Genomic DNA, 22,603 nt, shown 5'->3' with positions numbered 1-22,603 from the left:
TTCAAAGAGAGAGGAAATGTGAGTTTGGTTTTGACTCATTTGTGATCAACGAGATAATGTTCTAAAAATGCGGATTTGGATTGCCAAAATAGGCTACAGACACGGTTTGTACAGAAAGATTTCAACCATAAAACGCGCTTTTAAAAATGGTAATGTGTGTGTGACTGATTGTTTCTAACCAAAAGAAGGCGAGAGACCCCCAATTCGTGACGCTTACAAACGTGACGATTTGGGGAGTCGGTGGTCTTATTGAAATTGGATATTAAGAGTGAAGAAAACAGAGGGGGCAAATGGGAACCATGCGGCATGATGCATATACTTCGGACTTTTAAAACGACATCGAATCTCCGTGTCCAATCCATTAGCAAGGGGGAGAAATTCAAAGTCAGAATTCTGGCTTGATGAGAAATAAATGAGTTACAGGCTAATTATATTGGAGGCTAATTATAAGCACATTATTATTCAATTAATTTCAGTTATGGTTAAACATTGTCATACATTCTTATATATGTTCTTTTTTTCAAAATCATATTTGAATATTTCCCCTATTACATTACATTACAACAAAAAATGCGAACAACGGTTCTTTCCAAAACTTTATCATTTAGACGTTCCATAGATTCGTTTGAATTTTTATGAATGTTATTTTTGATCATATTTAATGGAAAGGTAAACATGACTGCAACAACTAAATAGTTAAATAATGATGATGAGGAGGAGGAGGATTTTTCGTATGTTGCAAAATGGGTGCATTGGAAACACCCATCAGTATTTCAATACTACAAACTACACATGCATCATTTCTAAAGTATAGTCAAACTAAAAAGAGACTGAATTCATGGGCTGAAAAGAGCATGTTAGCGATTGTTAGATGCCACTAAATCATGGAAGTGCAAAGTATTAGTGATTGGGGGTGAGAAAATAACCATGTGAAAGTGTGAGTCTGATAACTTCCATGGAATCCAAGTCGTTGATTGACATAGTCATATTTGCAGTAGTTACAATCGGGTGAGCTTTTCTTTTCTTTCTAGTTCCCTTTTTAACATTCCTCATGGCATTTGGCCATGGCTGCTTTTCAACGACACCCTTATCCATTTCACAGAACTCAGTGTGAGTGTATCGAATTGATAGATACAGCTTGGCTAAATGTGCTTCTGGACAGTAGACTTGTTTACTTGTTTTTGCTGGGAGTTTGAACGAATTGGGGAAGTACCGGTCTTGTGTGGTGATTTAAATTTATGAGGTGTGCATTATTGCAACAATTTGGCATTAGTTGTCCATCATTAACTTAACATTAGACAGGGCTAATCAACGACGTTCACGAAATTTAGGAGGGAGCATTTTATAAGTAATTTCATTGACACCTATGCATTATTTTGAGTGCGTGTAAATTTGAGGCATTTTTATTAGCATCTAGTATCAAATTCTCCGGTAGAGGGCGTATTTGATACACCTCAGGAATTTTCCTGCGTCAAGTAGATCTTGTTCAGTTATCACCAGTACACCGTCAGATCAAGTATGGTAAACTAAAGTCGTATTCACGTAATATCTGTAAAAAAAAAAAAAGAAATAAAGAAAGAATGAAACGAAAGAAACAAACAAAACAAATAAATAAACAATTTCGTCTACATGTATGTTTGCTTTATTATTGAAATGTATTTATGTTTGCAAAACAAAACACAAAGAGCATTTGTCTGTGCAAGTGGTACTTTAACAATAACAACAACCACATACTCTCAGAAAAGCCAGCAATAGCTTCTAGGTCCTCGGAAATAAATACATTATGCTCACATTTGAAAATGTACCCCATATACTTGTCAAAAAAGGGGGGAAAGTGCTTCAATAGTATTTGGGAGAAGGTTAAGCGGGACGACTGAAATCAATGTTGGAAAAGATGTGGGGTATAGTAAGGCTTGAAAAGTCACAGTTTGATTCTTATGTGTCTCATGGGAATTTCCAAAGTTTGGGATTTGGGGACTTGATCATATTATCAGTACTGTATAGGATTACACTCCACGTGTTCCATGTAGTCCACCTTGTAAATTTAAGGAAGTATATCCTCAAATAGTTGCCTTACTGAGTGCCACATTACAGCTAGCTGATTGTATTAGCAAGAATTTAAAATACAGATATCTGTAGAATTCATGACAGACAATCCCAGGATATGTACATGAGTTCAAACTTGTCATGACACACAATGTTTTGACCTGAAGAATGAACTTTAGGCATCTTAAAATCAAGTTGACGAAACAAAATAAATGGGTTGTGAAGCAACACCATGTTGCTAACATTTTTAAACTGTGGTGCACGAAATGCCGCAATATATACTCTACAAACGGTCCCAGTGGATGTGTTGTTGCAGTGGGACTGCACATCATGTTGATGATTGCAGTAAAGGTTGCTGCTTCATTGAGCAACAAGGTGAGGCACAAGAGTCAGAGAAACACGTCCCTAGCATTAAAAAATCTAAATCAGAAAGCAAAGTCTCACTTTTCAGTAGCCTATCGTGCACATAGACAAGCACAGAGTGTAAAAAAAAAAATCCAAATCTATCGTTGAGCAAGCTTTACAAAAAATAGGAAACCCTGCAGGTGCAATTTTCACTGAGGGGAAATATGACAGTGGCATATGCAGCAAGTTACTAAAGCTGGAAGAGGTGGAAAAGTGTGCATAAAGAGCTCATAACATCCAACCAATAGCTCACTTATTTGCAATGGGCAGTTATCATAAGTGGTGTGGGAAAATATGTAACAAGTAAGGGATGTGAGGCTGCAAGAAGCACCAGACATTAGGGTCGCTAAATCGAACACATCTGTTGAAAACATTAGGAGTGGTTCAAATAAATTATCAAGTCACACTGTCATTCCAAGTTGAGGAAAAGATGATTCAGGATCAGGGTGGCCAATTGGGTATTTCCTATACCGATAAAAGGCCATTTAGGATGATTCAAAACCATAGAAAAGGTAAAGGGGCAAAGGGGGTTGTCAGTCTGTACATGACGCAGCCACACAAGCTCGCGTGAACAGTCAAAAGCAGCTCAGGCGTTTCTCCGAGAGTTACCGGCGGTAGATGAGCGGCCCGTTTCATGTTCCGGTCTGTATTTGAGCCAGCACATGAGCCACGTGACCACCACGGAGAACATGGCCAGAATGCTGGCCACCGACAAGCAAATGGGTCCCGCCGGCAGGGGAGGGATGCCGTGACTGTTTACAAAGATCAGGCCCAAGAACAGCAGCACCAGCATGGACAGGAAAGAAAAAATGACACACACGCAGCCGGTGGTTAAAGCCACTCTCTTGCAACTCTGACAGCTGTCATAGCGCACCGAGTCTTGGGAAATTGTCGTGGCCGTGGACACGGTGGTGGACGGGGTCGCTTGGCTTTGGCTGCCACCCGACGCCTCCTCGCGGCGGAGGGCGACGAGAGCCGGATGCAGCGGGGGAGGGTACGGCGGCAAAGCGTCCTGGGGCAGGGGGTCGGAGTCGATATAGAGCGGGAAATCCTCCGTCACCTTGGTGTTGTTGGGCAGGTTCTGTATCCGATAATCCGGCACCGGCGTCCGATGGCGACACACAGGGCAGCTGATGCGCCATGGCCGCTCCTCCCGGAGATGGAGAGTGTTGAGGCACTCCTCGCAGAACGTGTGCAGGCACTCCAAGATCTTTGGCGCCCGGCGGTCAAGGTCGAAGTAATTGTAGCAGATTTTGCATTCGTACTCCTCGTAGGGGAACGCGGAGGGGGGCTGCGGGGGGGGTTCGGCTCCGTTTGATGCTAAATCTACCTCTGCCATGTCATCTTTCGCCATTCACATTCTCCGTTGAACACAAAGGGAGCTGGCGGACAGATGCTGACGTCTATCCTCATCTCCCCTTCCCCTCCCATCCCCTACTCTCCGCTGTGCTCATGGAAACGCCATCATCCCCGCAGACTGTACCGTGTCTGCTTCCTTGATGCAGCGCGTGCGGGGCGTCGGCAGATCGGACCTAAATACTCGCGCTCCCGCTTAAATATTACAATGCCCTATTTTCGGTCTCACTCCGTGTGGGAACGGGTGATGTAATGCTGCACCGAGTGACTGACTAGGCTTATATCCATCCACCCACCATGATGGGGGCGGCCGTGTAGACACTGTGTTGAACGAACAGTCACATTCAATGTATTTGTTCCGCGTTCACTTGGGGCATTAATTCACGTTTCTGTACGGAGGACTCCTTCAACACAGAATGCACCTACGATGAAAAATAAAAGTTTGTAGATCTGAAAATACATCCTTAATTAAAATGTGTTTAACGTCTTTCTCGGTTGCCATCTGTCCACTAGATAATCTGGTTGTACACACTGTGCAAAAATGCAATCCACTGTACAGTAATAATACTGTTTAATCCTAGGTAGAGCGGTTCGATTTTGCCTAATAAGAAAATCACAATTATTTTCTCTCAAACCCGATTTTACGATTACGATTTCTTTGTAAAATAAAGAATAATGAAAAATGAAGTATTTTGAATGTCTTTTACTTAAACTTAATTTTTCTTTCTTTGAACTCAAAATGCCTGTCAATTTAACTTAATACACTCAGCACAATCCATTGGGATTAGCAGCATTTTACTCACACAATAGATTTCAGATCTGTTCTTAAATTAAACCAAAAATGAAAGAAGAAAGTGCATAAACCATCTGAAACGAAATCATCAACATGAGAAAAGGTAGACAGTCAAGTCTGTAAACCAAACAGTCTGTCAGCAAGTCATTTTTCCAACCAGCTAGTGACTAGCCTTTCACCTTTCTCCCTGGTCTTACTTAAACATAAATCAATGATTAGTGCAAAACTGTCACGCAATAATACAATGCACTGCCAAGATTAAGTACGGATGCATAGTTCGGCTGGACCAGAGGTCCGTTGTAGAGGAGAAAAAAAAGGGACGCCTTTCAGACGTCGAGTTACTTGCTCACGGGTTGTATTCTACATGCGGGGCACACACGACACTAAAGATCTATACTTGCGAGATTTATTAACTAAACGCTCACTTGCCTGAGCAAATAGCAGAATCGCCGGTATAGCCATGGATGTTGTCTTTGTTTCGGACTGCGTGCTGGTAGGAGGAAGCGGAAATGCAGAGGAAACTACAGTGGCTTAGATACACCAAAAATAACAAAATTGAACATGCCGATTTGAACGTTTTTTAACATCGTTTTATCCAGAAAATTCGGTTACGGTTCAAAATTGCTTAATCGAGCAGCCCTTAATCCTAGGTATCATCTTTATCTTTCCACAATCAATTCACTTCATTGTAGTCCAGTGTTGTCCCTTTTACCGAACATTAAAACACATTTGTTCACGTTTAACTCACATGACAGAAAACCTCCATTTTATATTGAAATATAACTATCATTGTTAGATAGCTATTAGCCAGAGGCTAATAGACACCGGCAGCTGCTATATGCTTTTTTGTTTCCATCAAGCCGGCTCGGCTCGATGAAGCATGGTTCACACAACAGGATAGTCGGCCCGATTTTAGCCCCAAATCTCCCCTCCCGACAATCGTAGGTCGGGGCCGACTCTCGTAATGGCTCCAAAGATAATCTCATCAGATAATCCTGCCATGTGTGGTGTGCTCAGCCTGATCCCGGCCGCTCTGAAGATTTTTTGGGCCCAACTTCACACCGTGTGTGCTGGGCCCCGAGGACAAACGAGCATGCAGCTGGTTGACAGTGACGTACATTTAATGGTGGTGAAGAAGTGCGGTGGGAATCCAAAATTAAAAGTGTGAGTGTGAACGCCACCTAACTTTTTTTCGGTCCTGCCTGCGATGCTACACCTACTGTACAACAGCAACAAATTACAGCTTTGCCTCTACGATAGAGCCTGAGATGGCATCACATTATTATCTCATATCTACAGAGGAGCGATTCGGGAGAAGGTAGAAATACAGTATTTTGGGAAAATGAGGCGAGGATTTTCAATCTTATTTAATGGAGACGTCACTAATGATGACGTCATGTCATTGCCGTCCCCTTGGTTGTACTATAACCACAATATCCACTTTAGGATTCATGTTTCAAGTGGAATTAAATTAAAGTTAAATTTAAAGTCAATACTGTTACGCAAAACAACTTTGCAGATTCACGGACAATCAAGCTGTGCGGGGCGCTTGATGACATCAAAGACGGATATATGCGACCTGGCTGTTCAGATTGCGGTCACATTGCAAAAAAATTGGATATATATCCGATCTAGGACCACATATGAAAGCGACCCGGGTTGGATTAGAAAAAAATCTTAATAGAGCCGTTCAGACTGTCATAAAAAAATTCCGATTTCCCTCCGGCGTGAACCTAGCCTAAGAGCATATTCGGGATTTTGCACACTTTTACATGCCCTTTCAAAACCCGAATACTGGCAGTATTCGGGTTTTGAAAGGTTTATTGACTGCATAGTCAGTCATGGTACCATGCCAGACTTCTGGTTTGGGCAACAAAAATCCCTAATGTCAGTGGGGATATCGTTACGTGTGCGGTGTGTTTTTTGGCCATCTTGAGGACACCACACGCAGTGATTTTTTTTTTGCATTTTGTGAACATGAAAATCGTTTAAAGCGGGGTACGCACATACTGGCAATCAGGAGAAATATGAGCATTTCCCTCCCCCTGCAATCAAGGTCAGCAAAAGCCGGATACTCAGATGTCTCTGAAAGATTATCTTGAACAATTATCCTGTCGTGAGGGGGCTATTAGGAGTCATTTTCCCGCTCGGAAAACGATCGGATGTTAAACTTGTTCGCTGATTTTGAAATTCTAAATCCTTATGTGTGTAGTCAACACTTACCAAACCAAGGACTGAAAAAATGTCTTTTAAATTTGACATAGGCCTGCCTAACACAGATAAGAGTATTGTTAACAAGCATGCCTAATTTGTAAAATAAGGCTCTAAAATAATGAAAAATAGAGCTCACCTTCCATTTGTAGAATGTGTGTCCAAGTGCGCTGAAGGCACTGAAAACATGGCTTGCTCAACCTTCACCTGTCAATCAAATGAGTTTGTTCATGCACTTTGTGCCAAAGTCAGGACTAAGGTGCATGCTGAATATCATCTGCTACTGTTTCATAAAACATTAACTCTCCGTTAAGTGTCTCTGTTTCATGGACACCCACACACAACAACACGGGGAGAGAAATATTAATTTAAATAAATTTTTAAATGTTATTATTTTTTATATTACTGCGTTTTAACATTTTGGGTTTTTGAAATATTCGTTTATTATAAAGCAACAAAGTGCTTTGTGTCAAGACTCAAGAACAGTGGCAGTCTTGATTCAATCAAAAGGATATAGCAAGTGTAACACTAGTTCATTTAGGATTTGTAGATTTTATTAAGAGCCACATTTATCAATGTTATCATTTAGTTCTTTTAGTAATTTAATTACACTATTACATGATATATAAGTTACCATCATCTCAAACAATATACTTGGCATGATAAATACTTTTTCATGTAATCATATTTTCAGGAGTGGCCGCAGAATCAGAGATGGACATACAGTGATGACACAGCCATGGATGAGACTTGACGATAAGATTGGTCGTTACCTGAGCCCTGAGCACTTGTGATGTCATTTTCAGTCCACAGAAGTGACAAAATGGCCGCCCCCAGAGATGGCTAAAAATGGGTGGACTAACTCTTATTCCACAAACGTAATATTTATCACAATGACTTGTTTCAACTAGTGGGCTTGCATAGAACATATTCTTGAAAAAAATATGTTTGGGTTGACTTCCTTCTTTAATAGCTAATAAAGCTTGTCTTTTGTTTGTAAATTCCCATTAGGAAAGATATGGGAACTTGTGATATACTTGTTCTGCGTTCACCTCAAACTTGACGCAAATAGAAGAGGGAATCAATTTGTGTGGAAAAAAAAGTCTACTGTCATTGTACAAAGTTATCAAAACAAGAATGGTATATATTTGACCCCAAAAAGTTTCATTTATATTTTGTACTCAAGTACATTTCAGATTAAGACCAGAGTATTTAATCAGTAATCAGTAGGGTATTTAAAACTTTACCAGGTTTTATTTTTACACAACTACTTAAATGTCAGTGTATGCCACCATGTGGCTTTGTAATAAAGCTCCTCAAAACAAAAACTACCTGAACAGGTCGAGTCTACTTTCCCAGCTCGTCACAGACATTAAACACTCCCAGACGTTTGAAGAAAGGTCGGACCAACGTTTACAACCACTCACGATTACCGGTTCTTCCCAAGCCCGTCTAGCACCGCCCAGACGCGCGCACCTGTGACTTACATCAGCCGCACCCGTGAGAGGTGCTCCGCTTGCATCAGTCAAGGTGTAGCTTCTTTTCAAAGCCACTTTCAAAACATTTGAGCAGCACATGATCTGTTCCCCGGCCAAACTGGAGGCCCTGGTGTACCTGCAGAACTCGGACCTTGTGGCGGCCTTCCAGAGACGATGTGGACTTTACCTTATCCAAGCGACGCCTCACAGTCGAGGGGTGGCGCTCGCTGGAGATCCCGACCAAATTCACCAATCACGTGATGTACGTAAAACGACATGGGACCACCAGGACAGCAATTCTAACTATAAATACAAGGAAAACGTAAGTACAGCACTGTACTGTTAGTTAGTGCTCCTAGAACCAAGCCATCGTTAACCCGGAGTAACCGTTCAAATACAACTCTCGTGTCGTTATGTTAGTTTATGAAACAGACAAGGAAAACAGTCCATATTATATTTATCGCGAATTGTTAATCAGACTCTGACTGGCTTTTCTTGTTAGTCTTGCTTTTTCTGCTTTCAGCCTGGTCCTCATTTGCACAGACAAGGCTCAACATTTGCCTGTCTGCCTTTTTGTCAACACGTTGTGGATTTATAGAAATTGATTCAAGGATTATTTGTGATCAGCCAGTGCTCCATAAAATACATTTGTTTAATTTGACACAGAAAACTATAGTTTGAAGGTAAACAGGCGTTGACTGTCATACCCCAACATAACTGATCCCATCAGCTGATGTGCAGTGGTGGGAAGTAACTATAAGTACAAATACTCGTTCTTGCACTTAAGTAGAGTTTTGTTTTGGGTATCTCTACTTTGCGTATTTATTTTCCATACAACCTTTACATTTACTGCCTACATTTGAAAACATCTATATCTGTTACCGCGCGAATATATTTCTATTCGTCTGTGCGCCCTGCAACTGGCTGACGACAAGTGCTGGTTAGGCTCCATCACCTTCGTGCAGTTCAGAAAATGGATGGATGTATCATAGATATATATCTGTACTTTCTTTGCCAAAATAGGCTTATTAGCTTTTTTTAAACCTTCACAATTGATATGATACAACATAAAAATGGTGCTAAAAGAAAGATGGAAAGTTAATGCGACTGTGCTCTTGATTGTTTGATATTTTGGGGTTTTATAAGGTGGGAACAGGGACGACAGAGACATGGAGGATTGTGAACTAGGAAGCATTAACAACTATAACAGCGGGTTTAGAGAAGCAAGATATTCCCCATCCATTACCTTATTTAAGATTTTTATTTCATGTTTAATTATTTGTAGTGAATGCATAGTGTCTTGTGCCTAAAAATCATCTTCTTCTGCAACCAAACAATTCTCAGTCTAATCTGAAAAAGCATGTATGTACATGTATGGCGCGTTTTCTCAATAAGCGTTTGCGAATTTACTTCGTTATTCAGTTGGCAACGTGATCAAAGCTGTGGGAGCTAGTTGTTTTGAAAAACAATATGTGACATGAAATGTGTTTCTTTTTCTTCACAGTACATTTTATTTCTTTTAATTTATTATGATTTCCATTAGCTTTGGCAGAGGCCTTCATCATTTCTTCCTGGATTCCACCCCCAAAACTATCTTTACAGTGCAGTACACTATTAGAAAAACACTCCCAACAAAAATTACAAATACCTTGCAACATTCACAACACTTACATACAGTACAGGACCTAGTTCTCATTCACAATATTTCCCAAGTGTAGATGACAACACAGTTCATAAATGGTCAGATGGTAAAGTGTAAATCCATGTACATAACTTAAACCCAGTATTTTACATTTATTGTAAAAAAGTGAATGTAGATCTGATCATCTCAGTTTAACTTTACCATAGTGTTTTACACTAGGCAGCCTCAACCAACATCAGCAGACAGACTGTCTTGATATCAAATGCTATTCTAGTAATCAATTGATGTTTATTATTTTCTTGAATAATATGTGCAAGCACGATCTAAGTTAATAAAAGATGGAAACCATTTTTGTGCAGAAATGTATACGGGTATTGGATATAACTGACTGTCATCAATCATTTTTACGTCTTGGTTTTGTAGATTCAGTCTGTATTTTTTTTTTACATTTACATTAGTATAGGAGTTGAATCAGTGCTAATTTCTTCTTTTAAAGACCCGGTAATGTAATGTCATTTTCCTGATTTGTTTTTTTAAATACATTCAATATATTTGAAGAGAAGTGCTGAAAACGTCCAAAAACCGAGAAAAAAATAGTACCTGAATTATTGAGAGAAAGCATTAAACATTTTTTCACCACACACAAGTCAGAGTTACACACTTGGCATGAGTCGGCCCTTCCACACAATACAAGTACTGAGTACCCTCATTTCATTTGAATGCATGCAGTTTGCTAAGAAGCGATGATAAAAAAAATCCATCTTCCCTGATGTGTTATGGATGGGTTTTACGTTATATGGGCTGCAGTCTATGTTACGTAGACCAACACGCGTGCATGGAGCAAGCGCGGTGACGAATTGGAAGGTCTCGCTGCCGGCCCACTAAGCCAGCTAGCAACTAGTAGGAGCTAGCGGGCTAGCTAGGGGGCCGTCGTTTTCAACACCGCCTTGCTCAATGCACTGCGCGTGGGTCCACAAAATACAGGCATTTTAAAAATTGACTCTGTACTATGCTAGCTGTTGACTAGGGCTAACAGGCACATTTTGAAGTGTGAGTTCATATACTTGTCAAGATGTTTGTTTGTTTTTTTAGTCATTCAAATTTGGCAGGCTTGTGAAAACGCTCTTCTCTTGCAGTGTGTCAATACAATTTTTTTTTCACTTTACAGGGTCTTTAACCGTCCTTTTTTTTTTTGTTTACACTACCTGTAGTTCTTCTCAAGTTCAGAATGCAAGTACTTTTACTATATCTTCCAATCAACAGATATGATAATGCAAATGGTTATTTTAGCTGTTAAATAATAGATGCGATGAAACCTTAAAGTAATTGGTTGACCCAATGTCATATTCATTTCTGTTTGTTGTATAACAGGGCTGCAGCGCTCCTGAGTATGAAGTGAGGAACTGGCTGCTGCACTTCCTTTTTCTGTTCTCGGCAGGCCTTGGTCACGAAGTGTTTTATATCACCTGTCTGCCATGTATACATTGGAACATGGACCCCTTCCTCTGTCGACGCCTCATTAATATGTGGACTGTGAGTGAAAATATATACTCAACAATATATTGTATACATGATACTGAGCTCAAGTAGTTGGATGTGCATGTGTCAATCATGTTAGGAACAGCATTAATTATAACGCAAAACAGTTCCACACCATAACAAACTACAACCATAGTACAGCTTTTGTGTATATATATTAGATGTATAGATAAACATGACCAGATGCATAGGAAAAGTGACAGACATTTGGAAGGATTCTTTTGCCATGCTCTGCAGCTCTGTCATTACAGTCAACTTTGTGGAGGTGGCTTCAGTACGGCAATGATATTCTTGGACAGGAACTGTCAGTTGCTCAGGGCATTGCGAGCAGGCACATTGTCATGGTTAAGCAGCTACGAGTTGTCTTGCCACAACTCTCGATTCCTCTTGCGCACTAAATGAAGCAAACGCCACAGTATCTCTTTGTGCACCGGCTTCTTGGTCGTCTGGCCCTGTGGCAAGAACTCACAGTGACCGATGCCCCTTGACATCGAAGGATGTGAAACGTGACTTTGACTTTGGCCTTTGATTATCTAGCTTTTTTTACTGTTTTTGGTGGAGTCCATCGTACTCAAAGTTCCATGACTCAACACAAATGGTGATGACCCTCCCAAGCAAGTCCGATGTCATTCATCTCTTTATCACTCACTCTGATTTTTTGGTTGACAACCTGACACAGAGGCTTTGTATGCAAAAGCATGTGGAAAAATGTTCACTGACTGCAAAAGAGCTGAGGAGGAAACTCATAGTTTGTATCTTGGGCTTGAATATATTGTATTTGGAAATATACTGTATCTGTTGTTGCAGCAGCCCTGGAACCTTTCTGACACCTCTTATGCAAGTTAGAGGTCTGACAACCATAGAATGCTCTTGTGCTAGCCTTCAGTCGGATGTCCCCAAGTTTCACAAAGCATCCTCTCTTCTCTCTGCAGTCCCGTCTCCCTCTTCACCCTTCAACCTTCTTTCATCCTTCCACCCCCTCCAGTGACCTGTCTATGACACCATGCATGTCAATATATCCCCAGGCCGGGGTCCGCTGGGGCCAGACGGATCAGGCCCCTGACCGAGAGGCCATACATGAGGACATCAGAAGGAAAAGACCTTTACCTTTTCAGATGTGTTACCTATTTGAAGATGTCACAACACAAGAGAGCCTCAAATCATAATGTTGCTAGAAAAAAGAGATTTGGACATTTTGGAGGGTGAAACTAGAGTGTGACAGGCGGTGTGTTTTTCTGCTCTTTGTGTCCCTGCCTCGAGCCCTTAGTGGGTGCCCTGTGCCTGAACCCCTTGTTTGCCCCCCCTAAGGGTAGGAGATAGCATTCTTTTTGCCATCCTGGCTACACTAGGCCCCTGTGTGAACTCTTTTGCTACACACACACACACACACACACAAACACGTACCCTCTCTTCATCTTGCAGGCAAAACACACAAATTCTCCTCCCTCTAGTTAGCCATTACCAGCTTTCCTCTGTGTTCTCCTCCCCCTGGTGTACCAGCAGAGTGTTTTATAGGCTTCATCACTGGCCTGTGCTCTCTCTCACTCCTGGTGGACCATTTGGGCTGTCATCCCCGGGGGCGCATCACCATGCACTTTTAACAATGACCCACCATTGTGCTTATGGACTAATGTAATGTTCATGGGGGTCTTTTTATTATGCCGTTCCTGTGCCCCACCTTCCTCCACATTAAAAACAACTCAGGCAAACAACTGAAGTACATTCCCGCATTTTATGGCTACGTTCTGTGTGCACAAACAAACATTGAATAATGCATGATAATTTGTTGGAACTTTGGTAAAACAAATTCTATTCAAATCATTCGATGATTCTGTAGTACGCATTTATCTCAAGGCACCACTGGGGTGGGGTCGGGGTGGCTTAGGAAGTTGGTCAAAGTTTGTAGACGGAAATGCGACCGGAAGCCCTTTTTAAAATGATAGGCGGACCGGCCTAGAGACGATTGCAATTTGTTCCGGTCGGACAAAGAGGCAGATGGACGGACGGCGGAAGGGTACCCACGCTGCAGGCGGAAGGCGATAAACGGACCGGGAAATTTTAGTAACATGCCCACCTCTGGTTATAACCCTGTTAGCAACGGATATTTCAACACAAACAGCAGTGTAACACATTCAGACAGATAATATATGGTAACAATACTCATAGGATTATATTCGTATCCTCTATGAAGAACAACTAATATTACTGTGGCTTACTGAGGAGGTTTGAGTGGCTTCATTATGATATTTGTATTATACTGGTCCCAGGTGGGGAGACACGGTGGTCGACTGGTTAGCACGTCCGCCTCACAGTTGAGAGGTCGTGGGTTCAAGCCCGGCTCCGGCCTCCCTGTGTGGAGTTTGCATGTTCTCCCCGTGCCTGTGTGGGTTTTCTCCGGGTACTTCGGTTTCTTCCCACATTCCCAAAAAAAAGCATGGTAAGTTAATCGGAGACTCTAAATTGCCCCTAGGTGTGAGTGTGAGTCCGGATGTTTGTTTGTCTCTGTGTGCCCTGCGATTGGCTGGCAACCAATTCAGAGTGTCCCCCGCCTACTGCCCGAAGACAGCTGGGATAGGCTCCAGCACGCCCCGCGACCCTTGTGAGGATAAGCGGTATGGATGATGAATGAATGAATGAATGGTCGCAGGTGGCCAAAGTACACACACCAGAAGGAGCTGAACAATGTTCATTGAACTGAAGCAAAACATGTGGCAAAAACGGTTTAATTCTTTAAATTCTATTTAATCATTGTTACTAAGTACAGTACAACATTTTAGATTGCAATTTTTCTTATTAAAAACAAAAGAACTTCTTGGGGGACAAGAAGATTATGTAAGTCTCAATATTATCAGTCAGTCAAAGCAAGACATGCTAATAACAATAAAAGTGAACAAATATATTATTTTTGTATTTACTATTTTCTAATCTTTTTACATATGTCATTATTTTTAATTACAAGTTAATTTTTCAATGGATCGGCAAATGTCAGGGTGTCAATGTGCATGACATCAACCACATGGCATCGACAGAACCAGGTGACCTGGTTCTCGTAATACTACAGGAGTAGCTTTTGCCAATGGAAAAAGGAAAATGCAAAAGCCAAAAATGAAAATGCCAGTGGAAAAGCATGAATAGCCATTTCAAGCCAGGCACCTACTGTGCATTGGGAAAGGTGAAAACATTTCAAAATTTGAGTAGATGCAGGAAGGGTCTAATGAATGAAGTCGAATGAAGGCATGTCATTTGGTGCCTATCCAAATTCTGTACTTTGCTGTCATATGCTAGCACAGGCTCTCTACTGATTTAGATTATATCAACAAACACAATATTATAACCTCCGGTACTAGCCAATCTACTGAGATCCAGTAGAAGAGCTAAAAATAAATTCTTGAATATTCTAAGTGGGTCATAGCATGCTCTTAGTGGTTGCAATAACTAAACCATTTTTTTTATCGCCAGTGTGACTCGAGCTAAAGTTTACTATTAAATCACTGCATAGCTAAATTATATCATGTGCTGTTTCTGGGGGGAGCCACAATTAAAAAAAAAAAAAAACGCTAAATGTCTGTGATGGGTCTCTTGAGTCTAACGCAACACACATCCTTCTTCCCTCACTCTCTTCCTTGATGTTGACAGATCAAAGTCCAACTCGACACTGACCTCAATCAGAAGACGCACACATGGACACACTTCGCTGTGTTTTGAACTCTCCTCACCTCATAATGTGATCAGACGGTCCTTAGGTCAGCTTTTTATTGTGACTTCTACAAATGCTGGGTGTAAAGAGGCAGAGTGAGGGTATCATGCACAAACTTGGGCTGCATTGTTTGAATGCAGAGGAGGGGACGCAGAGAACGACTGTGCACACAGTATGGGATGTTGTGTGAATGCAGCCACGGTGAATAGATGAGGTGAGGCATGCTTAATGGGCTCAACATTGGCCGGTCTCTATTTATTGTCTGTTTCATGGTACCAGTTCTGTGTTTGTGAGTACCGGCAGTTGTCGTGTTGTTCACTGTAAATATAATATTGTACAGTGGAATAGAATTACAACCACAAAATGGGGGAATGGAAGCGGTTTTGCACACCCAGTTAATATTTCATTTGACATTAATGTTGTTTACTATGTATTTAAATGCGGCATTGCGTGGTCGTAATATTAAATATAATGAGCGATCATGCTATTTGCTCTATGAAAATTAAAGTATTATTTTGGAGACAAACAGATATTATTGTGAATAGAATTGTGAATTTTTTGGGGGGTGAAATGGTGAATTTCTCATCATCGTTCCTTTTTAATTAACATGAGACTGACGTATTCTTCACACAGTCATAATAAATATCACTGGTTAAAATACATTATGTGTCAGAACCAAGGTGATTAAAATTGCTTCATTTCTTGCAGTGTAACTAGACATGGCTTTTTTGGTTATTCTCAGATAAATTGCCATTTAAGGGCTGCTTTCCCATATTCAAATTGTCTCCAAAGTGAAATGTAATTATTATTATATATTTGACAGTATTTATATTTTTTTTCACATTTGTTTACATTTGTAACATGTGTAATGTGGTCCAGTCCAGAGACCTCATTTATCAAACACTGGTTCTAATTCATTAATACGACTGAAATTTAGAGTGTGCCTAAGTACAAAAAAAAAAATCTGTATTTATCAAACGCGCGGACACCTGTCATATGCACACCAGTAAGTAATGTGCGTTGATAAATCCTACCCACCTGTTCAAAACTGCCACCCTCACGCACGTCCAGCCTCATTTGCATTGAGAAACGCCTCCTTGACTATATATTGTCGCAGTAATCCCTTTAAAATGGAAATTAACCCAAACACATTTTTTTTCAAGAATGTGTTCCCAGCAGGCCCACTAGTTGAAACACGGCATTCTGATTAATATTGCATTTGTGGATATGAGTTAAGTAGCAAAAAACATCCGTTTTTGTCTGTCGGGGGCGTGGCCATCTTGCCACTTTCTGTCGACTGAAAATGACATCACAGTTGCTCAGGTAATGACCAATCATGGCTCAGCTTCAGAAAACAGGTTTACAACACCTTTAATTCGGCTTACTAGGAACATTAATTGTCAAACCTGCCTGAGATTTGTAGCAGCGATCTACGTAAATAGACGGCAGAATCGTCCTCGGAAAAACTAAAACTTAACGTTTATTTAACTTCCTACTTGCACAATAATTTGGAATGAAATTTGTTGAGGCTTATGATCTCAGCTTCTATTAGATGCCTCTTTTTTCTTTCTTGTAATCCTGCATGACATCAGAAGGTAGAATAGGCCTTTTTTCAATAGCAACAAGAATTTTCTGATGACATTTTTAGCACATCTGATAATAACCTTTCTACTTTCTCCCTTCAAACACTCACATTAATGCCTTGTGCCCTCAGTCCGCACATTGCGTCACTATCCCTCACTGTCAGCCATTCATTAAATATAAAAGGCAGCGCTTTAAATAAAACTGAGCTGAGTGTGCTGCTCCTCTAAGGGCACCTGGGAAGAGAGAAGAGAGGAGACGGTACTTTTGGCAGAGCAAATACATTCAAATGGTCCTTCGACCATCCTGTGCACACAAAGAACACACACCTTGTACTATTTGTTTCTTTGTGTCAAGATGTACAGCATCGAGTATGGCTGAACTCTGAACCCACCGTGTAAAGATGCTGTGAGGGCAAACCTCTGCCCCTTCATTCAGCATCTTTTTGTACTCTATGACTGCAGCACTTGTGGTTTAGACCATTTCTTTTTAAGTTGAGATTGTAATCACTTATTCATGAGTCTGTGGTTAGTTTTAGAACATGGCCTGATTGGGGGTTTTTACTTTTACTGTTCACAGTTATGTCATCTTGAATTTTACAGCTTCAATTACTGTTATTTAACAGTGAGGAAATGAAACTCCATTATAGTACAGAGAATACTGCAGGAAATGGAATATAGTACATACAGGATCACCAGACACTCCATTAAAGCGGAAGTCAACGCAAACATATTTTTTTCAAGAATATGTTTTATGCAAGCCCACTAGTTGAAAAAGGGCATTCTGATAAATATTGCGTTTGTGGAATAAGTGTTAATCCACTCGTTTTTTGCCATCTCCGGGGGCGGCCATTTTGTCTTCTGTCGACTGAAAATGACATCACAACTGCTCACAACGACCAATCACGGCTGACCTGTTTTCAGAATCTGAGCCGTGATTGGTCGTTGTGAGCAGTTGTGATGTCATTTTCAGTCGACAGAAGACAAAATGGCCACCCCCGGAGATGGCTAAAAACAAGTGCATTTTGCTACTTAATTTATATTCCACAAACGCAAAATTAATCCGAATGCTGTGTTTCAACTAGTGGGCCTGCTGGGAACATATTCTTGAAAAAAATATGCTTGGGTTGACTTCCGCTTTAAGTAGACGTACACAATCACAATGACATCTAGCCGCAATTAGAAGTTCTACCTTTTTAAAACTCAAGTTCACTGACAAAAGTAGTACTTGAAATGCATGAATGTTATACACTAACCAGTCAAACATTATGTTGATGTCCAATACAAGAGCTCTATCAAAATTGTGGAATCTTGTTTGACTAAAACAAGTTTCAACATTTTTTCAATTGTCGTTGTAGTTTGCAGCAGTGTCAAACTGTATTGCTTCAATTGTTTACCGCAATTAGGTACAGCAACATCTCTCAATAAACTGCAGTATCGTTAAACACCAGCTGCTGCTCACACTTTTTCATCATGCGAGCGAATGAAGTGTCCATTTATATATCATTTGTATTTTCATGCTCTTCCTATCCACAACAAGAAAATATCCATTCATTTAACACCACTCATACAAAGAAATATATTTCTTTACTTGTAGCTGGTGATGTACATCGGCCAGGTGATGAAGGATGTGCTAAAGTTGCCCCGTCCCAGCTCCCCTCCTGTGGTCAAGTTGGAGATGCGTGTTGATGCAGAGTATGGACTGCCTTCCACCCATGCCATGGCTGCCACAGCAATCTCCTTTACACTGTTGCTGAGCGCCCCTTCCAGAATCCAGGTGAAAAACACGCAGAACAATAATGAAAAGGGTGAGCCAGACTTGACTTCTATAGAAAGAAAAACGGCAAACACATTAAATATAGCAGGTGGCCAGCCAGGCTTTTTAAGCACTGGGAGAAAACCTGAATATACAGTAGAGACATACAGTATACTGGTATACTTTAACTTAACTTTAACTTAACTTTAACAGAAGTTTTACTGGAGTTTTGGTGTTCTATATTAAATTGGGTAGTGGGGCAGGGACACTTTTGGGGCCAGTGGATGGAAGCGTCAATCACTGTTATCCAAGTGGGAAGATGGGGAGCGACTCCGTTGTCTATCAAACAGTCCAAACTAGGGGGCTGGACAAAGGGCTGGGGGGGCGGGGCCTGCAGTTGCCATCCGTCTCCATCAGCGACAGCCGTCAAGCTACTGTTTGCTCTCCTGATGGACTGCAGGGAGTCAATGACTGTCAGTCCACATCGCAAGCTCCCGCCTCCTCCTCTTCATGACTCCTTCGCCCCTTTATGGCTCTAAGTCCACCAATGTGTCAATAAAACACTCACTGGCTCAATCATGGACTTCCTTAATTAAGGTCAAAGGTTTAAATGAACTATTTTTATGAAGATGGAGACCGAATCATTTAGTTAGATTGTGGGCTCTTGGGATATGAAGGTAATTTGTGGATTGGCTTAATTCTGCTAATGGCGACCGCAATTTTGTACCGGGCTTTTCTCAAGGTCAAAGAAATCCTCTCAAAAGCTCAACACGTTCTTGTACAGTATAGCAATTAAATTTGGCCTTAAATACCCGAAATTCTCTGAAACAAAGAGCATTCATTGCTTCACATGAGCCGTGGACCTTTGCAGAAGGTCCTGAATCACTATAAGGCCTCAGGGCAACTTCCCGGAGCAGGTCGGAGGTCATCACAGTCAATCACAGGGCCACCCCCTCCTGTTTCTGGTCTCCTTTGTGGCTATTGAAAAAAAAAAAAAATCTCTCTTCATGAACTACCAGTGAATAGGCTTCCAGCTGCTTGCAGACATGAAAAGACACGGAAGAGAAGTGGAGGGGGTAGTAGATGAATGCATGAGGCTTCTCTTGTCACTGTTATTGAAATGGAGGAGAAACAAAACCTGCGGCCGTAGGTAGAAAGAAGCTGGGAAGAGATAGATGATGGAGAAGCGGAGGAGTGAAGCACACACACTTAATAACGGTCACTACAGCAATGCAGCCGAATGGCGCAGTGGTACATCACTTTGGAACAGGACGGACGTATGGGAGATTTGATCACAATCTGATGAGGAAGGCAGGAGGCGGGGCCAAAAGTTAAAGCAAATGTTGTACCCGTGACTTCCCAAGACACCTGCTACACCGCATTCTTGGTCTTTATCTCATAATGTTCACTTACTGCTTCATGTGTTTTATCACGGCAGTTCCAGTTCGAGGTGGGTCTACTGATGGCTGTGACACTGTCGACGATGGTGTGCTTGAGTCGTCTCTACACTGGCATGCACTCGGTTTTGGTGAGCTCGTCGTCCTCACGCTCGCTCAGTCTCTCACGCACGTGACCTTAAACATTCAAGCTCAATGCAAAATAGATTATTCATTTGCATCGGGTTGAACTGTCTGGCAAGGTTTTTAAAAAAAAATGTTGGCTATTAACGATAATCAGGAATGATGTCAGAATTTCAACTTTCTGGTATGACATCACAGCGGCTTTAAATTTTGGCTTAGCCTCTACAGATGCGTTGCCGAAAGGATGAATGGACAAAAATTCCAAGGTATATAGAAAAAAAAAAATCTCATCTACGATTTGCATATAATTGTTTTGGAAAGACGTGCATTCCTATGAATGTGTTTCATTCGGGTATTTTGAACAAGTAAGAGACATTATTCATTCAAAAGTTGCATTTTGTTACTTATGGAGAATCCATTAGCGAATATTATCCTTCCATTTATTTCCTGTTCCACTTGTCCTCGTGTGGATTGCAGGTGAATGGGAGCCTATCCCAGCTGACCTTAGGCGAAAGTACACCCTGGATTGGTCTGTAGTCAATCACAAGGCACAGAATGTACAAACTCAAACACTCACTTTTTAGTGGCTATTAGTTGTTGACCAATTTAAATTATCGTTTCATTTGCTGTAAACAGCAAACTTAAAGTTTGTGGCTTTGCCTATTAACCAAATGTGCAAAGGGGTCGAATAAGTTACTACAACAATAAAGGATCCATTTTTAAATCTCTGATTTGTTCTGAGGTAATTTCTATGCCAAATATGGATACAGAAGCTGAGTTTAATTTATCTCCAAATGATAGCAGACAGGAAACAGCACTGACAAATCTCTTCAGATTCAGTGGCCCTTTTTTTGGGCCAACTCCAGGTGGAGTTTTCTCTAGTTTGGTATTTTTGCAGATGCGTGCAGTTGGAAACAGGTGTTTGCGCCATTGTGGGTGTGAACACAGCCGACTTGCTTCCGTTCAATGGAAACGGCTCCTCTCGTTGCCTTTAAATTCAGCGCAGGAGAAGCACACGGTCTACATGGCTTACTAGGTGAACATGGGACCTCGGGTATCGTATTCCGGGCTGTATCATATGGAAATGTGTTTATATGAAAATAAAATTTCTCGACTTGTGATTGTTTCAGAGTACAAGTAAATCAATGCAAAGTCTTAAATTATTTAGTCTTTATTATTAACATTACTATTTCTCCTTTAGGATGTCATCTGTGGCGTTTTGATCTCGGCCCTCCTAATGTTTCTCACTCACCCCTATTGGGAAGCCTTCGACCAGTTCCAGCTCACCAGCAGCGTGTCGCCAATCGTGGCATTGATGCTGCCCCTCTTCCTCAGCTACACATACCCAGAGCTGGACCATTACAGCACCACGCGGGGCGACACCACCACCATCCTTGGAGTCGGGGCTGGCTGCTCAGTTGGATATTGGGTGAACAAACAGTTGGGGGAGACATTTGAGCCCCGAGGAGCGCTCCCTGTGGCCTTACCCACACTGACAAGATACGCAGTGGCGTCTGGCATTGCCCGCTTCCTCGTTGGCGTGGGAGCTTTAGTGGGTACTCGGCAGGTTATGAAAGCAGTCAGCCTGCGTTTGTTGTACTGGTGGTACAAAGTACCAAAATATGACCAAAGTGCCAGGATGCGGAAAGAGATTGAAGTACCAAGCAAGTTTGCCACATATACAGCCATTGGACTAGTTCATTCTATAATTGTCAACAGAGTCTTCATTCTACTAGGTCTATGATTGATAGATCTAAAAAAAAAAAAAAAAAAAAATACTCAGCAAAAATGTTTATAATCTGCATTTGCAGTCATAAATGTAATGTATATTGAAGTGTAATAAATGCCTATGTTTTGAGGATGTTTTTTGTTGTTGTACTTATTGAGCAAATGCAGGCCATTTTATAGATTGTTTTGAAGATGTTTTTGTTGTTGTCGTACTTATTGAGCAAATGCAGGCCATTTTATAGATTGTTTTGAGGATGTTTTTCTGTTGTTGTCATACTTATTGAGCAAATGCAGGCCATTTTATAGAAATATCAGTGTTAGTAGAAATGATAATTTTGGTCCCTTGAGACTTAGTTTCTCGAAAAGGTTGCAACACCTCTGAATTAACAGTCGAACCCGCATACTCGCAGTTCAGCACGTGGATTTTTTGGGCGAGTACACCCCACCCCACGTTTTCTGTGGAAAACATATACTCAATGTTTCAGTGTTTTTTTGAAGAATGTTTTGGGGTTGAAAAAAAATACTTTACCACCCGCAAAGGCCAGTGGGTCAACTCTTAATTTCATAATATAGCTCTTTTTGTGTTTAAATTTTCAGCAAATAACTGCATTGTGGCAGGATATTGAGTGTTTTACTGTGAGAGTTGTCAAAAGGATGTTTGTGACTAGACACATGTTGCGCAACAAAAAGTTATCTTATGATTCTTTTTTTTTTTTAATTACTGTCCTGCCACACGAGGCTCTCATGGCAGTGCTTTGGACATTAAGTTGGTGCAATGTGTCTCAAACAGAGGGCCAGAGCCAAGATTGCGTGAAAACAGAACCAGTCTTAACAGAAAATGTGTTTCAGAGG

General features: G+C 41.1%; 2 protein-coding genes across 3 annotated transcripts; one reads left to right on the top strand and one right to left on the bottom strand.

The window, feature by feature from the left end:
• Positions 1–1,625: 1,625 nt before the first annotated feature.
• Positions 1,626–8,474, bottom strand: rnf228 (ring finger protein 228). Its single transcript, XM_086035497.1, has 3 exons — positions 8,144–8,474; positions 6,951–7,018; positions 1,626–4,229 (listed from the first exon to the last, which is right to left on the bottom strand). The coding sequence occupies exon 3, from the start codon at positions 3,803–3,805 to the stop codon at positions 3,038–3,040; it is 768 nt and encodes a 255-aa protein (XP_085891623.1). The 5' UTR covers positions 3,806–4,229; positions 6,951–7,018; positions 8,144–8,474; the 3' UTR covers positions 1,626–3,037.
• Positions 8,252–21,888, top strand: sgpp2 (sphingosine-1-phosphate phosphatase 2). 2 transcript variants are annotated; one of them, XM_086035494.1, is made up of 5 exons: positions 8,255–8,611; positions 11,303–11,464; positions 18,345–18,524; positions 19,942–20,031; positions 21,225–21,885. In XM_086035494.1, exons 1-5 carry the CDS (start codon positions 8,387–8,389, stop codon positions 21,765–21,767), a joined length of 1,200 nt encoding a protein of 399 aa, XP_085891620.1. In that variant the 5' UTR covers positions 8,255–8,386; the 3' UTR covers positions 21,768–21,885. The 2 variants fall into 2 exon arrangements, with proteins under 2 accessions (XP_085891621.1, XP_085891620.1); XM_086035495.1 differs by lacking the exon at positions 11,303–11,464 and having other exon boundaries at positions 8,252–8,611; positions 21,225–21,888.
• Positions 21,889–22,603: the final 715 nt, after the last annotated feature.

This window comes from Filicampus tigris, chromosome 7, assembly GCF_054856515.1.
Source record: "Filicampus tigris isolate MCC_2025a chromosome 7, RoL_Ftig_1.0, whole genome shotgun sequence".
Classification (NCBI taxonomy): Eukaryota; Metazoa; Chordata; class Actinopteri; order Syngnathiformes; family Syngnathidae; genus Filicampus; species Filicampus tigris.
The sequence above is the reverse complement of the archived record's forward strand: the minus strand, read 5'-3'. Positions and strand labels throughout refer to the sequence as shown.

Excerpts from the sequence above, each read along its gene's own strand:
- rnf228 (XM_086035497.1), bottom strand. The coding sequence starts at position 3,805 with ATGGCGAAAGATGACATGGCAGAGGTAGATTTAGCATCAAACGGAGCC.
- sgpp2 (XM_086035494.1), top strand. The coding sequence starts at position 8,387 with ATGATCTGTTCCCCGGCCAAACTGGAGGCCCTGGTGTACCTGCAGAAC. Across the intron at positions 8,612-11,302 it reads ACTATAAATACAAGGAAAAC|GGCTGCAGCGCTCCTGAGTA; the intron begins GTAAGTACAGCA and ends GTTGTATAACAG. Across the intron at positions 18,525-19,941 it reads GCGCCCCTTCCAGAATCCAG|TTCCAGTTCGAGGTGGGTCT; the intron begins GTGAAAAACACG and ends TTATCACGGCAG.